This window comes from Zootermopsis nevadensis, unplaced genomic scaffold (assembly GCF_977971745.1).
Source record: "Zootermopsis nevadensis isolate Lab colony 2312 unplaced genomic scaffold, Znev_1.0 Znev_ptg000025l, whole genome shotgun sequence".
In the NCBI taxonomy this organism is placed as follows: domain Eukaryota; kingdom Metazoa; phylum Arthropoda; class Insecta; order Blattodea; family Termopsidae; genus Zootermopsis; species Zootermopsis nevadensis.
In genome coordinates this window covers 1,797,041-1,813,094 of record NW_028259157.1, presented here as the reverse complement: position 1 = coordinate 1,813,094, position 16,054 = coordinate 1,797,041, and the positions used below count along the sequence as shown (strand labels likewise).

At 35.6% G+C, this 16,054-nt stretch overlaps 1 protein-coding gene across 2 annotated transcripts in view; it reads left to right on the top strand.

The window, feature by feature from the left end:
- The window catches only part of LOC110838454 (uncharacterized), a 40,621-nt gene that overhangs the window by 15,519 nt on the left and 9,048 nt on the right, over window positions 1-16,054 (top strand). The window contains exons 9-13 of one of the 2 annotated variants that reach the window (XM_022081656.2): window positions 160-207; window positions 1,472-1,675; window positions 1,758-1,875; window positions 3,681-3,765; window positions 3,856-4,094. In XM_022081656.2, the coding sequence (XP_021937348.1) occupies window positions 160-207; window positions 1,472-1,675; window positions 1,758-1,875; window positions 3,681-3,765; window positions 3,856-4,094 (694 nt within the window). The remainder of the gene's footprint in view (window positions 1-159; window positions 208-1,471; window positions 1,676-1,757; window positions 1,876-3,680; window positions 3,766-3,855; window positions 4,095-16,054) is intronic. The other variant, XM_087355978.1, reaches the window with a different exon arrangement.

Below are 16,054 nucleotides of genomic sequence, written 5' to 3'. Positions count from 1 at the left end.
TTTAAGGTTGCGGTGGGTAGGTGGTGGACACAGTGTCTGAACCCCATATTAAATCTAAATGAAGTAACTTATTGAAGGTTGCAACATTCTTGTTCTAGTTGACAAAGGCAGTCATGTACTGGCTTAACACACTATAGTAATTGATTTTGATTGTTATAGGTCACAGTTCCAAGAGATCCAAGACTGGGAGAAAGGTTAAATCTTATGGTAATGTACACACTACCTTAATTTCAGTCTGTCATAGATTAAAAAAATTATTTATGTATAATTTGTCCACAGAATCATTTGGACACATCCAGTGTTATTTATAGAAATTGCTATTTTCTTGAGTATTTTCAGAATTAATTTGTCTTTTACGTATTGTGTACAAGCTGTCTGAAATTAATATGATGGTTTAATCAAAGTAAAGCAGTCCTGCTACACGCCATGTAGGGAGTGGTTGTATAGCTTGTACTCATTCCTGACCTTGCCACTAGATGGGGTGAGTGGTCAGCATCATGCCTTGGCTGTGCTTTACCACTAGGAAAGGACCTGGATACTCACTGGATAGGAGGCTGGGTACGCCCCAGAGCCGGTCTGGACACAGAGGCTAGAGAAAAAAATTTCTGTCCCTGTCGGGGATCGAACCCCAGTCATCCAGCCCATAGCTAGTTACTATACTTACTGAGTTATCCTGGCTCATAATCATTATTTGTTCAGATTATATTAAAGAAAATCTCTATATTCAAATGAGAATGAAGAAAGTAACATATTTGGCAGTTCAACATAAATAAATTTATGTTGGTGATTAATGGTAAGTGTAAGGAGGAAAAAAGGCAAGACCATGTGATGACGGGTTCCATAAATGGCTTGATATGTTAATTTTGCAGAGTTAAAATTTTTTTTTCCCATTGAAAGTAGAGGTCATTTCCAGTTTGTGCATTTATGTGATAGGAAATTTCTGTTGTCTGCGTATAACATCGATTTTGTCTCGTAGGAACATTTCTGCAATTGTTTAAGCATTAAAGCAAGGAAAAGGTATTCATAGAGTGTATTATGAATTACATGTAAATACAGATGAAGGTATTCAAGTAAATGAATGCTGTTTTCAACAGTAACATGATAGAATTTCACCTGCAGATTAGCTGCTGTTGTGAATTAACAAAACATGACAATAAATTGCTTTATTCTTAAGTGGAAGATGCACACCATTCTTATTGATACAGAGAAAAGATAATACAGGTACACATTTGTACACAAGTTAACTTCTTCCCATAAAAATTCTGTTCACACAAAAATGAATATTTTCGAAGCAGTATTAATACTATTACTGATGAAAGCTCTTTTGTTTTGCTACTTAGTGACTAAAAAATTTGCCACTTACTAAATTATTGCAAGTAAAGTCTCAAGTTCTGGAAAACAGTAGTTAATAAACTGAAGCAGCACCATTTAAATCTTTTTTTTGTCTAATTTTATGTTATTTTCTTTCCAGATTACATAACAAAGCTTAATTATTTGTTTCGTGATGCACGCTTTTTTGTAATCAAAAGCAATAATGCTGAGAATGTAACATTGTCTAAAGCGAAAGGAGTGTGGTCTACTCCTCCGCAGAATGAGGCAAAGTTAAACCAGGCATTTAGGGAATCGCGCAATGTGCTGTTGATTTTCTCTGTGAAAGAGAGTGGAAAATTTGCAGGTGAGGTACATTGTTTTGCATACATAAATATGACACATCATATTGATAGTGTGGTGGTTTTATATTTATTTATGTGTATTAGGAGTGGCACGCCTGGATTGCGAATCTCGACGAGATGTGCCACCCATCTCTTGGGTTCTACCACCTGGTCTTTCTGCCAAAGCACTGGGAGGTGTCTTTAAAGTTGACTGGGTTTGCAGGTGAGTTCAAAATGGCTGCTGTTCAAGTTCTGAACTAGTACTGGTATGTATACAGGTCATGAAGATAAACGTACCATACACTGTCGGTCTCAGCACTTTATGCATAAATTTGTAATTGTAGTATGAGAAAAATGTCTGCCCCTATTTCCTTTGTATATATCATGGTGTTTAAAATGAGTAATTTGTGTTGTTAAAGGATGCACATTGTTGGTGTAGTGCAGTGGTCCCCAACCTTTTTGTGCCTACGGGCACATTTGGGAGTTTGAGATCGTGGCGGGCACCAACCAATTAACAAAGCCAAATTTTCTTTTCTCTGGACAAATAAGATATGGACACCAAATAATACGCAAAACAACACAACGTTTAATGATACAAGAAACCACGCGATCAAAAATTCGTAGTTTTATAAGTACAATTATTATTACTCAAGTGGGAAGTTAGTGTGATGTTTGGCTCTGCATTTCATTGGCCAGTTTTTCAAATTTGGTAGTGTAGGATGTTGCTGTTCGCAAACAATCGTCAAGATGGGCGTCAGTAAGTCGAGATCTGCGCTTTGATTTTATAATGTTCATTGTTGAACGGCCTTCATTATTCAGTATAACCTCTTTCCGTAACAACGCGGGGACCCAAAAAAAGCCTTGGCGGGCGCCACGTTGCGGACCACTGGTGTAGTGCAAGTATAAGTTGATCACCAGATGTGATTTAGTGAAGGGGGTGTTTCCAGTTTCTTTGGTAAACAACCTTAAAAGTCTTTTGTGTGTTAGCATAGTGGTACATGAGAAATTGGTGTTCTAGAGACATGACATTTACAATGTGGGTCAGACATGTAGGGTATGAGAGTAGTTGTATTCTGATTCTTCCATTTGACATTCTCCAAAATCAAAACTTCGTAGATGTAGGGAATACCAAGCCCTTCATAATTCAGAATTCCTGCTAGCCATTGTTGTTACTGTCATAGTGGCATTTCGAATAGTAAACCACCTTGATGAATACTTATTTACTAAGGGAGCAGAAGCTAAGATTGTCAGTTTGCATATTCTAGTATGTAAACATGAGATAATCTTGAGCCTTACCAGATTGAATGTACCACCCTAGAATGGTTTTGAACTATCGTCATAAAATTATAGAAAACGTACATGGTGTCTGTTAACATTTCTGTGTATTTAAGGAGATATTCAGAAAATACGTAGTAAAATGTGTCATCATTGGCCTCTTCATTAATGTAAGGGGTGAAGTTATGAAATTGATAATTTATTTGTATTACCACTGTATTGTATTGCTGAATGGTAGAGAATTGTGCCAACATATTTTCCTGCTTATGGTATACTAAATTAGTTCAAGAATAAATATTTTGGAGTACCCATTAGAAATGATACACTGGAAGGTGTTCCAAACTCATTGTTCTCATATTTTACTTTTTCTTGTAATAAGGCAAAAGGTGTATTCAAGATAATCAAGGCAAATGGCATTAAATTCTGCATAAAGAGATAATATCCTCGTGAAATATATTCTACTTGCATGCAATCTGCAGTGAACTTACTCTTTGTTGTTTCTTGTTAACAACATATAGTGCATAAAACAATATGGTGAAACAGAAGTATAAGCTAAGAATGTGTCTGAATCATGAATTTCTAATTATAACATTGTTAAAAATAAGTAGAATACATCTGAAAAGAAATCAAGACTCACATGAGGTCTTGCAGTCACAATAAGGCAAGAATGACCTTGGCACGTTTCTGTGTAATGTTTTAATATGTTAAATATTTTATGCTGCATTGTTGCAAAGTTCTAGTTAATAATTTCAGGAAAGAATTACCATTTAACAAGACTCAGCACCTGTACAATCCATGGAATGAAGGAAAACCTGTTAAAATTGGCAGAGATGGCCAGGTAAGTGAATAAAACAATGCCGTTTATATAAATTACATCATGTATGGAAAGAAATTGAAAGTTTGAGAGTTATTAAATTGTACTATGCAGGAAATAGAGCCACGAGTAGCAGAGGAGCTGTGTCGTCTGTTCCCAGTGGATGAAGGGATAGATATGACTCCTATCCTGCGTAAGTCAAAGGAAGCTGCAAGAATTGTGAGACCCCGCTTATCCCGTTCAGTACGATGTCGAGAGGTTCTTCCGTCACTGCCACACATTCGACCATTGCCTAGATCATTTGGTACACCAGGACGTGCTGGTCACAACAACAACAACCACATATCTGGGAGGTACACAGGACTCTGTAGTAGTTGTTTGGGACTGATGAATCGTTTCATTGAATCAGTCACATATTGGACAATCACATTTGTGCTTCAAGTGGCCAAGGCTTCGTTAACGGGAGTGATACAGTTGTGTTCAGTATCAATCAAAACCTTCATGCAGAATGTTGCATGCGAGCCAGTCCTGCCTCGCCTGCCAATAGTTATTATATGACGTTCGTACGTATTTATATAGGTTCAGCGTCCAAGAAAACATGAAGATTGCAAGTGTCCGATAGAAGTCCTTCCTCCTTCCTCTTGGACGTGTCCTGCCCGAAGGAGACCTGTCCCTTTTTCTTACTGGAACTTTACAATATCAAGGTGCACCGTTTTCAGAGAGCAGGTTTATTAGCGTAATTTTGTCCCACAGTTTGTGCATCACTGGGGTGTGCGGGTATGCGTGGGCAGTGAAATTTCAAGTGTGTGGTTTTTGGTTGGTTATTTCCCCACTTAAATAGAACTGTTGTTGACTAGATTCGTTGTAGAATGAATGTTCCTACGTAATGGACTTGAAGGGGCTCATTTTGTCATTACTAAAGAAATATACAAAAAAGAGGACATAGTCTAGCATTTTCCTTGGCCCTCACTCGAGATGAAGTTCTTGAAGTGTTGTGTCTGCCTGCCTGTATGTGTCCACAGTGCAGTGCAGTGAACCATCTAGTGCTTTGGATATTGGAAGAGTGAGTTCGCTTTGTGTTTTACTGGAACTGGTTTGTTAACGTGGCCACATTTCAACTGGTAGGTTATTCAGCGTTACTTTCTTTTAAGGGTAGCTTATCATTGCAGTTAGCAAAACAAGAAAGAATTTATTAAAAAAAGCTTTTTTCCCTTATATGTTTAATTTCAATTCAGATTGTGTGACATGTCATATATATTTGCTTTTGCAAGTGAATGTGACATTCTGTAGAACCAAATCATGCAGTGAATACTGTAGAATTGTTCACCAGTAGAATGTACTAAGAAATTGATTTCAGTAGAGTATGAACAATGTTGCACAAGAACATCCAAAACAATTGTTGTTGTACTATAAGGAAATTGTTTAAAATTTACAATTTTATTTGGGTAGGAAAATCAAGTTCCGATTGGTGTTCTTGTTCATAGCCTACATTGTTCGGTGTGCTTACTTTTATATGCTGATTAGCGTCCTCACTGATCAGATTGGATTAGGCTGTAAAGAACATAAAAGGATTGGGTAAGTATTGGCAAATGCATGAAACGTTTGAGATGCAAAAAAGCTGACCATTTGAAGTGTGGAAAGAAATTTTAAAGTAACATTGACATTTCATAATTTAACACACCAAACCTAAAATTTTGTATCTTAAAATTCTTTATTTATTAAAGTTATTGGGGCTCTTAATGGTTAATTCAGTCCAAATTGTGGAAAAATAACAACTTAGATTGCGATTTTACAGCATTTTTTATTCTTGAAGTCTATTGGAGATTCTGTTGGTGGGTAAACTAATCAGTACCATTACCTAGAGTGAAATGAAAGTATATTAGTTTGTGTATGTGTCAGCATGTGTTCCCTGATCATGTCATTCTTGTGTAATGGTCCTGGTGTTTCTTGTAGTACTTGTTTACTTTGCCCTTTTACTATTGCAGCATTTTGGTATGACGTGCTTTACAGAGCAGTGTAATTCAGCCCATTGATGATAGTATTGCTTTTTTGAAGTTTGTTTGAGGTGTTATAAGATGGCATATAACATATGGATACGGGAGGGCTATCTTGTTCTGAATTTAGTATTTATTATGCTGCTGCTGCGGCTTTTGAATTTTAACTCAAATATTTTTGATTTTCTTAATGACTTACGCAATAAAATATTCATCGAGAAAAGTAAAATGAAACTACTTGCTCTGTCTGTTGCTATAATTGTTTCACTTTTCTTTTGCATTGGAAACTACATTCTAATAAAGTGATTCTGGAACTGTATTCTGCATTGCCATGGAGTTTATGATGGATTCCTATAGGTGCCATGAGTAAATGATAATTTGTCTTTAATGTATATTACCTAACATCTGTTTTTTAATTCCTTACAGAGACAGTATTTCCAGTGTGTGAACGTTTTCAGTATCAGTAAGGTTGTTTGACATTACTTCTGACTCCACATTAATTCAGTAATTCAGAGAACTGATCTGTTTAATTTCTGGAGCAGTCTTGGTTGAGAATACTAAGACTAGAAATGTGTCACAATATACCTGTATGAAATTCAGTATTTAGTATACATAGTCACAAAGTAATTCCAGAATATTTTATGTTGCACCTGTTATAAGAATACCAGTTATTAGCATTAATCCCAGAATTTGTGATGAGAACACAATATTCTAGTCAGTTTAGAAATTTCTTTTCTTTTTTACTTTAGCTTTTATGCATGGTGAAAAAAGAATACTTTTGTGTTTCTTGTTTTGGGTTTCATCAAAACATGTAGAGACTCATAGGGTTTTTCATACAAGAAGGCATTGGGATCTGCTCTTCATGCATTAAGTAGGTCACTAACATATAGCTTCTAGTACTTTATACAGGCATACCTCGCTTTATTGCGCTTTGCAGATATTGCGTTTTTTACAGATTGAAGGTTTGTGGTAACCCTGTGTCGAGCAAGTCTATCGGCGCCATTTTTCCAACAGCATGTGCCACTTCGTATCTGTGTCACAATTTGGTAATTCTCGCAATGTTCTCGCATTGTTTTTTTAGACAATGCTATTACACACTTAATAGACTACAGTATAGTGTAAACATAACTTTTATATGCACTGGGAAACCAAAACATTTGTGTTACTCACTTTATTGTGATATTCGCTTTATTGTGGTGGTCTGGAACCGAACCCGCGATATCTCCGAGGTATGCCTGTATTAATTTTTTGTTCATCATCCTGTTACATATGCAGCTTTTACGTTTCTTCTTTTGGTATTCTTATTTTACATTCCTTTTACATGTTTTCAAATACACTAGTTAATTCTGAATAGATTTGCTGACTGACTGAATCTTAATTTTTTTGAAAAGTCTCATTTCTTTATGATCTAATGATGTGTAACCATTAATTATCATAAATATTATTTCTGTTTTAAATTGCATCTGATTTTCTAATCACCCAGGCTTTATTTCCATATGCTATTTCAGGTCTTGCAAAAGTTTTGTAAATTTTAAGTGTATGTTTTTGTCAGTTTGAATATCTGTTTTCTTGCTCCATTCACTTGTATAAATGTTTGTGTTTTTGGTAATGTTCTTACCTTCGTATGATATGAGGGAGTTCAGATACTGTTAGTTGAAGACATTGACTTGTTCCAGTATTTTGTTACTGATGAAAATTTCACTCTTAATAGTCTTTGCCTAAGAAGACTGATTTTTATTAATTCAACTGAAAGTGATTTGTCAAAAATTCTGACATCTGTAAATTATTTACTGTGCACTGAAATTAATTTTCAGTTCTTGCTTTAATTTTCTGCAAATAGCAAAATGTGTAGTTTGAAGTATTTGTTGACATTCATTTCTCTGCCACCCCCCCTCTTCCCATTGTCTAATAATAATAATTTGTAAACAAATTAGATGAAAGACCGTGACTGTGTGTCACACCTCTGTTGATAGGCCTTCAAGTTCCAGTCAGATAAATCAGATTCTTTTTGCTGACATGTTATTGTCATATGGGGAGTATGTACGTTTATTAAACTACTTGGCAACTAAATAGGTATTTTTTAATGTTACATTTGTTTATAGAATCTTCTCAAGCAACAAACTATGTCAGTTGTCAAAGGCCCCTGATGGGCAGAGGATATTTCCTCTAGCTTCTGCGTCCAGACCTGCTCTGGGGCCCACCCAGCCTCCTATCCAATGGGCACTGGGGTCCTTTCCCAGGGGTAAAGTTCAATATTTGGGAACAATAACAAATTAAAATTATACTCATGAGGAAGTTAGGAGGAGACTAAATTCCGGAAATGCCTGCTACTTCTCAGTTCAAAATATTTTGTCTTCCCGGCTGATGGTATGGGCGCGAAACATGTTCTCTGAGAGGTGTTTGAGAATAGTGTGTTGAAGAGGATATTTGGGCCCAGGAGAGAAGACGATGGGGTATGGAGAAAACTGCATAATGATGAGCTTAAAAATGTATATTCCTTTCGCAATATTGTCAGGGTGATTAAGTCGAGAAGAATGAGATGGGTGGGGCATGGATTACTTTACATACAAAAATAAGAAATATCGAACGCTAAGGTTATTTTTCTTAAAACATGTTAAATCTAAACACAAGAATTTCCTGTTGTTAGCATAAAATGTAGGTCGTACATGCTGTGCCTTAAATTGTATGGGAACTAATGCCACTACAAAAATAGGTAACAGATTTCTTGAAGAATATGTATTTTCCAGTACACTTTGAACAGTGAATGACATACAGAAGAAGTATACTTCACGCACTGCTCATGGTTGACAAATTTTAAATTGGATTGAAACATTTTGCATAGATACCCGAGTATTGCTGACTGACCCAATGTTCAGTATCCTCCCATGTGTTTGTGATCTCATCAGGTCTTTTTCAGTTTAATTCTGTTATCTTTAATCAAACCTCAGTAAAACTGATTCATATTTTGCTTGTAGCATTTTGATAATTCTAGGCTTTCATTCATCACATAGAAATGTAAAAGAAATTCTGAAATTATAATATGGTGTATAATTTACATATTGTATATGCTTTTGTTGGTTGTGCCACATTTCTTTGCTCATACCAAAATTATCTTCATATTATATAAAGTGTGTGGAGTGTGTTTTTAAACAGCACAGTTATTGGTACGGTAGAGTTGAAAATACCAAATCTGGAAGTTCAGGAACCAAAATATCATTTAGTGTTTTGTGGGATTAACAGTTGTAAACTTTACTGTTTTTTGTACCTACAATTTAGTGGTGGGGAAGTAATGCAAAATATACACCAAACCTCTACAAGTTTGACCAGTGGTAATGTAGTCATTAAAGAAGGTGTGAATAATCTGTATATTGTTGGTAATGTGTTGTAAGATTAAATTTATTTATATGATGTAGAACCTTGTTCATCAAAGCTCTGGTTTTCTGATTTGTCCAGTTACACTGACTGCTCTGTGTGTATGTGAGTTTTGCTTTGTTGAGAGGGGAATCTTTAAGAAGTTTGATTTCTTGTATAAAACAAGGCAAGGTTACCACTGAGTACTTAATTTATGTAAATGTAAGACTTTTACATTGGAGCTTTATTTTATTTCAAATATTAACAACCCCAGCATGTTTTGTTTGTTTTATTGTGTTGACTATGAGTTGTATATTATCGTTTGCTCAAAATTTGTGTATTTTATATCTGTAGCATTTCTTTCTTTTCTGTATCAGTAATGTGAATTCTGCTTGCTCAGGATGATGGTCTTGTTCAGAAAGTTTATTACTTTAGAGAAAGTTACTAATAGGCAGCATATATAATCTTTGGTTCCACAAGTAGATGCAGTTGTTCCTTTCATTTTGAATGTAGAAGTCTTCGGGCTGTTGTGGTGATTTATAGCTAATGTTGTTTCTGTTCTTAAGTGACCAGGCATACCTTCCTGGTTTCTGCACCCACTTTCCCTGTGTTGGCCAGTGTTCATTTTACATTGTATTTCAAGACAATTTGGGTGACTGGTGGAATGCATTAGTTTTCTACATTTGTTAGTCTGAGGACAGTGTACTCTACCATTCTATTCTATTAGGTCCCTAAGCAAGGCAAGTATGAAACTTGTTCTATAATTTGCAGATGTGTCTGCTTGTCTTACAATGTCTTCTGTCTAACAGGGTGGGGTTAACTGCTTTGAGTACTAGCACAGTTGAAGGGTAGTTTGAGAATTCATTCATAGAATTTAAAATGAAAGGAAAGAGGGAAATAGCTAAACTATTATGTGGAAGGGGGGTGGGGGGTTGAGTCACTGTTGTGCTTTCTTTTATGATACTTCTTTCAACATACATTCAACTTTTGTTACTAAAGATTCAGACCACTGTTGATTCTAATTTCATTTTAGTGACTTGGAATTTATGTCACCCTCAATGTGTACTATGGGCATTAGACAAATTTCTAAATATTTGGAGGCCCCTGAAATGACTGAGGCTCTTATGTTCTGTCACTGAGCTTATATTGAAATCCACTGTAGTGTCCCAGGTTCAGTTTGAACCAACAACAGGAATCTTAAAATTAGAAAATATTACAAATATAAATATTTAATCACCTGAGGGTGGGACTAAAGTTCTGAAATTTTTTTTAATTGTATCTCAAACAGTTGATAATGTCCAACATGTACATTCCACACCATGTCTTACAAGTTTCTGTCATGTGATTTAAAATTGATGCCATCTATTTCTGTAATATAATACCTATTTGTCCTTTGTACTATCATGTTAAAGATAGTGCTGATGCTGACTTTTGTTTCATTCATAAGTAAAAAATCCAGATATATACAATCCCAAATTAAATTTACCTGATAAAAAAATAAAGAAAAACTGTAAGAAGATAAGTGTTCTGAAAATAAATAAATATGAGTGCACAAGTCTCCTAGTTGAAGCAAAAGACCATATGTAGTTCTTTTACAAGCAGGTCGTGTTTTTATTGTGTTTTTGTTTGAAGTGTTTTCTGCATGTTCAAATGCTTTGAAAATAATTACCAAATGAAAGTCAGTCTAATGGTATAACTACATGCTTCTTAAAAACACTTAAATAAAATATATCGTGCTTCCAGTAGTGAATTCTAAAATTTGTGGTTGCGGATGATTTGCTATGGGGTCACTGTGTCGGGCATTGTGTATTGTGTGAGGTATACTTTATATGAATGATGTTTTCTCTACTCCTTTCCTCAAGTGATTGATTATTATACTTACAGATTTTTATGAGTCTTTTTTTGCTTCAGTGGCCTAGTGGCTAACATACTAGCCTAGTTCCTCAAGTGGTTGGTTATTGTGCTTAAAATGTTTTTTTTATTCCCAGTGGTCAAGTGGTTAACATATTGGTCTAGTTCAACAAAATATGATTTGAAACTTTTGTGGTGACTAAATTCAGCAATATCTTCTCGGGCATTCAGCCGTGCCAGAAGTCTACACAGACAATCAACCACTTATGGTGGGTGTAAAAAAAGTGGCATTTCAAGAGCCATCTAGGTCGTAATCATCAGGGATCTGTTATGCCTGCAGAGCCCAGGATGTCCCAGACCAGGACATCCTGCAGACATGTTGGATGAGGACTGAAACGGCTCTGAAAACGTCAATTTTTTACAACCACTTGATGTGGCTGTATGCTCATGAAGGCTGCAATGAATTTAGTTGCCACTAAAGCTGCAGATGATACAAGTCTAGTATTAAGTGGTTCTGGATTAAATCCAGATTGCTGTTACGAAGAATAATTCAAGAATAAAAAGTGAACAAATCTGTCTGTGTGATGACAACCATCCATCTGGAAACAGGAGTAGAGCCATTTAATGAAACACCATTATATCAAACATTCCACAGACAATGCATAATGTCCAATGTAGTGTTCCTGTAATGTTTACATTACTGTTGAGACAACTCTTTTTTATTTGTCATTGTACAGTTGATAACAGGGTAGACATTTCTAGCATGTTCTGTTGTATATGATATAATTTTAATGTAAGTATGATTATTCAATGGACTCATTATTTTTTTAAAATTATATATATCTGTACTTTGATAAGGGTCACTAGTGTGCTTCCTGTATACTGTTTGAACTGATGATGATACCTTTGAGTAGCATAGCTGCATAGCATGATTCTCTACATAATCTTCTTCTTCTATGGCTCTCCGGTCTTTATTCAGTCCATGGCCTCCTCGATTCTCCTCTTCCATTCGGTCCTGTGTTAGGTCCATCTATCCGAGGCTTTAATTGAGGTTTCGAAACATCTTCCTTTTTACGGTGCAAGGTTGTTAGCCTTGCGACCAACCCCCAACCTGGAGGACCAGGGTACCTGTCTTAGTCTGACCTCTCCCCCTCGACCAATCTGGCTAGGGAGGCCCTACCAGTAGCTATGCTACCGCCAGCATAGCTCTTGGGATCACTGAGGTACTCAAGCCCCACCACCACGACAAAGTGCATAAGTGGGGTCTCTACATGTGATAGTGATGAATCTAGATCAGGCACTGAACTTTGGGGAAATCAGGAAGATGCCCTTGCAGTATGTATGTCTCAGGAGTAGAATTCTTAAGAGGTTGTCACTGCTATTCATGATTTTCCCTGCCATTTGTGGATACTAAAGGTTTGTTGTTTTCAAGTCTGTGAATAACTGATGTACTGTCACCTTGTACTCTTGTCTTTCACCTTGGTATCTGATAATCCAGAATATTTGATCAGTAATTAACTATTGCATCAGAATCCACACTGATGGTCATCAATACTTTTTCACGTACAGAAACTTGAAAGTTGAATGTTGGACAGTGTTTTTAACCTTCAGAGTTGTACTGCTAGACAGTTCAATTATAATTTTGGACTTCTGGGTTATGAAACCATGTAGTCTTGTAGGTGGTTCCCATTATGTTGGTGGGGGGGACATATTGCCTCCATCTTTGTTGTAGAAGAGGAGGCTGTATGTTCCTCTGTAGTCTTGTCATAATTTCTCTAGACCATAATCATTCTTATTGCCATGAAAAACTGAAATCTCATTAATTTATTTTGTTGTGCATTGTGCATTTGAAAGTGAGGTATTCTATTAATTTGGCGCTAAGGTTGTGCAAAGCGTGTTTTCGTTAGTGCCTGGCATACAGACAAACCAATTGTTTCCCCAATTGCAGATTCCATCCGAATTGACCACAGATAAGTACTTAGATGTCTTTAGGCAGAATTTATAATTAATTTCCTTGTTACTGTAAGCTCCCATATGTAATTGTGGATTTAAGTTTTCTGTTGAAATAACAGCCGTGTGATAACTCTATATTAAGACAAACGTGTGTGCATCTCTAGATGCTTAGCTGTGTTTGCATGTAGAGTAATAAACTTAAATATGTGTTTGTGTCTTTAAACAAAACTTTTAACTTTAAATTAACAACTTGCAAATGTGACAATTTAAATGAAAGGACAAAGATAGATAGTTAGAACTGAAAGGGTATTACATTTTTTATCGGTTAATTTTTTCCTAGTAAATTTGAGCTTTCAACCAAGGCTGTTCTCATGCATTGAAATGTATTTAGTTATTTGTTACAGAATGCATTATATATTGGGTAACATTTTAAGCTTTCATGGCAAATAAACTCACTACTTTGGTATTGAAGCCCGAAGGTTTGCATTGACAATCCATTTTCGGAGACCTGCTCTTTTCCTGTTCGTGGAGGCAGAGCAGGTCTCTAATAGTTTTCGGTTCAGCTTTGGTGCTGCTAACTGAAAATTTTAGTGCATTGTATCTGTATTCATGTTTATATCCACTGAGCTTTTCTTACCTCTGTATGTCCTGTTCTGTCAACCTTTTTATATATATATATATTTTTTTTCATTTACTCTCCATCACCACCCACTGTCATATTTCCTCTCTTCTGCAGCTATCTGTCTCTATGTTTCACTTCCCTTATCTTTCCTAAAATACAGCCTCTCAACTTCTTCACATTTTTGGTGAATTGTTCAGCTGTAGAAGTAAGGATTTATTTCTGATCAACACCGATTTTTAGCCATTCCCAGGAAAGAAACCATTTAGTTAATACATTTCATTTATGATTTGAATAATCCAAGTTTTACTTAATCACTGCAACTATCATAGTTCTTGAGTACTGTGCAGTAGCCACCATTGAGGCTTGTTTTTACATTGACATGTATGTTTCCTTTGTCATTTCTGACAAATTTGAAAGTTCTGTGACTGCTTCCTCTCTCATCTCCTTCATTTTATCATGCCTAATCATACTTTCACTTTATTTGGTATGAAGTACCTTCAGCAGCTGATATAACATAAATCTATTACATTTGTCTGAGGAATTCTCAAAACATAGAAATCCAACCACCAAGCGAGAGGACCATCTCTTGTCAGCTGTCTACAACTTTTGATCAACATACTTTGGAGAAATCTTTTAATTTGTTGTTTTTATTATTACTACTTCTACTACATTTATAATATTTTCTCAGTTTCCATTCATTGCAAATCAGCAATTGTAGTTTAACTTAATTTTTAACCCAATTCTGTAGTTTGTTTAACTTTCTAAGTAACATATTTCAAACCACTCATTTTCAGCCTTGCAGATCCATTTGGTATCTTGTGGGCTACCAATGTGCACACTGAAGGGAGATCTTAACTGGGTTAAGAATTGAATATTGCAGTTCCAAAACTTGCTGAGACCATTTTAATATTTTTCCATTTCAAGTGCAGTTGTTAATTTACAGGATTCTGCTTTAAAATTTATTTTCCAAAAACTGTACAATGGACTGAGCAAGTTTTGGTACTACACTTATTAGTTGTATTATACTTTCTTAAATACTGGAATTTATTGTACTTCCCGGTCACCACACAATGGGTTTAGAACATCGTAGTGACATCAGGGGAATTTTATTGCAGGCTAGTACAATAAGGTTCATGAGGCATATTAGACCTTTGTCCCATATCTTGCGCATGCCTTGGAGTTCGTTGCACTACTTTATCATACTTAGCGAATTGTTTCTTCAGTGTCTTGGTGAAGGGGGGACTATGAATTATTGTTAATTACAACTCCAAATTAAGTATGTCAAGAAATGAGTTTGTATACAAGAAGGTTAACTGAAGTGCAGAGCCTCGTGTAAATTGGAACCCAAGTACTAGCATACATCTCTGTTCTGCATCGAGACTAACTCATTTCCTAGTAGTTTGCTTGCTGTTGCAGCATGCTGTCATGGTGGGTTTTAAGTAGGGCAGCCTGTAGTAATGCATGTAGTGTTTACTTACTAGGTAGATGGTTCCAGCTTTGGCTGAGATAATTTATTATGTTCTTCAGTTTCTTGTAACTGCTACGTAATTCCTTTTTCTCTTATTCTTTCCTCCTGACTACATAATCCTCTTATCCTATTCTGTGCTAAGTAACCAAGTTGTAGAATTTGCATAATCTTCACTTTATATGACATTGGTGTGAAAAGGCCTATCTTCAGTTGCAGTGTAGTTTTATTTAGTTTTGGTACAAGAGAAAAATGTAGGAAATAGTGTCTTGTTGCTCTGGTGCCTCATATGTTATGAAAACAGTAATAAAGTTTCTCTTGAGATTCATATCCACTGTTTTCATCACAAGTTTCTATTGTTCTTTGAGTTATTTTTGCCCATGTTTTCCCCAACCATTGTACTGAAAGATTAATAGATTTTTGTGCACTGTATTCCTCCCACATTGTTTACAATGAAGTTTATTTACTAAAATTCCATGAACTCACCTCAGCATGCAGGTTTAGCAATTGATTTAATTTATTGTTTGAGTACCTAACATGCCACTAACACTAAAACAGTTGTAGTTAAAATTGTCATGTCATCAACTTCTTTTCAGGCAAACACTTTCCTGTCTCATAAAATTTACAATCGAACCATCTCGAAGGAATGCTGACGCCTTAACTTGCATTAATATCTTTGTTTATAGTGTATATGAAATCTGTTTCCACCAATAAATAGTTGCATAAATCAGACAATGTTTGTGTAACTGTGTTGTTTCATTCAAGCATTCAAATATGTTTATTGTCAGATAACTGGTAGCGAGAAATGGACTTAACACTTGTGGTAGAATACTCAGTTTTTTATTTCATAAAATTTGTTAAAATAAATGCCATTTCCATTTTAATCCCTCATGATGTAAGAATTCAGTTCTCAGCAAATGTACACCAATAAAGGAAGAAAATCATGTGGGTGATACATCTACCTTGTGGGTCAGTTGTTGGGTAAGGTATATGCTGTTTTCTCAGAATACGTTTCTATAACAAATAGAATGCTGCTCATCATTTATTGGATTAACACAGTATAAATCAGTGTGCTAG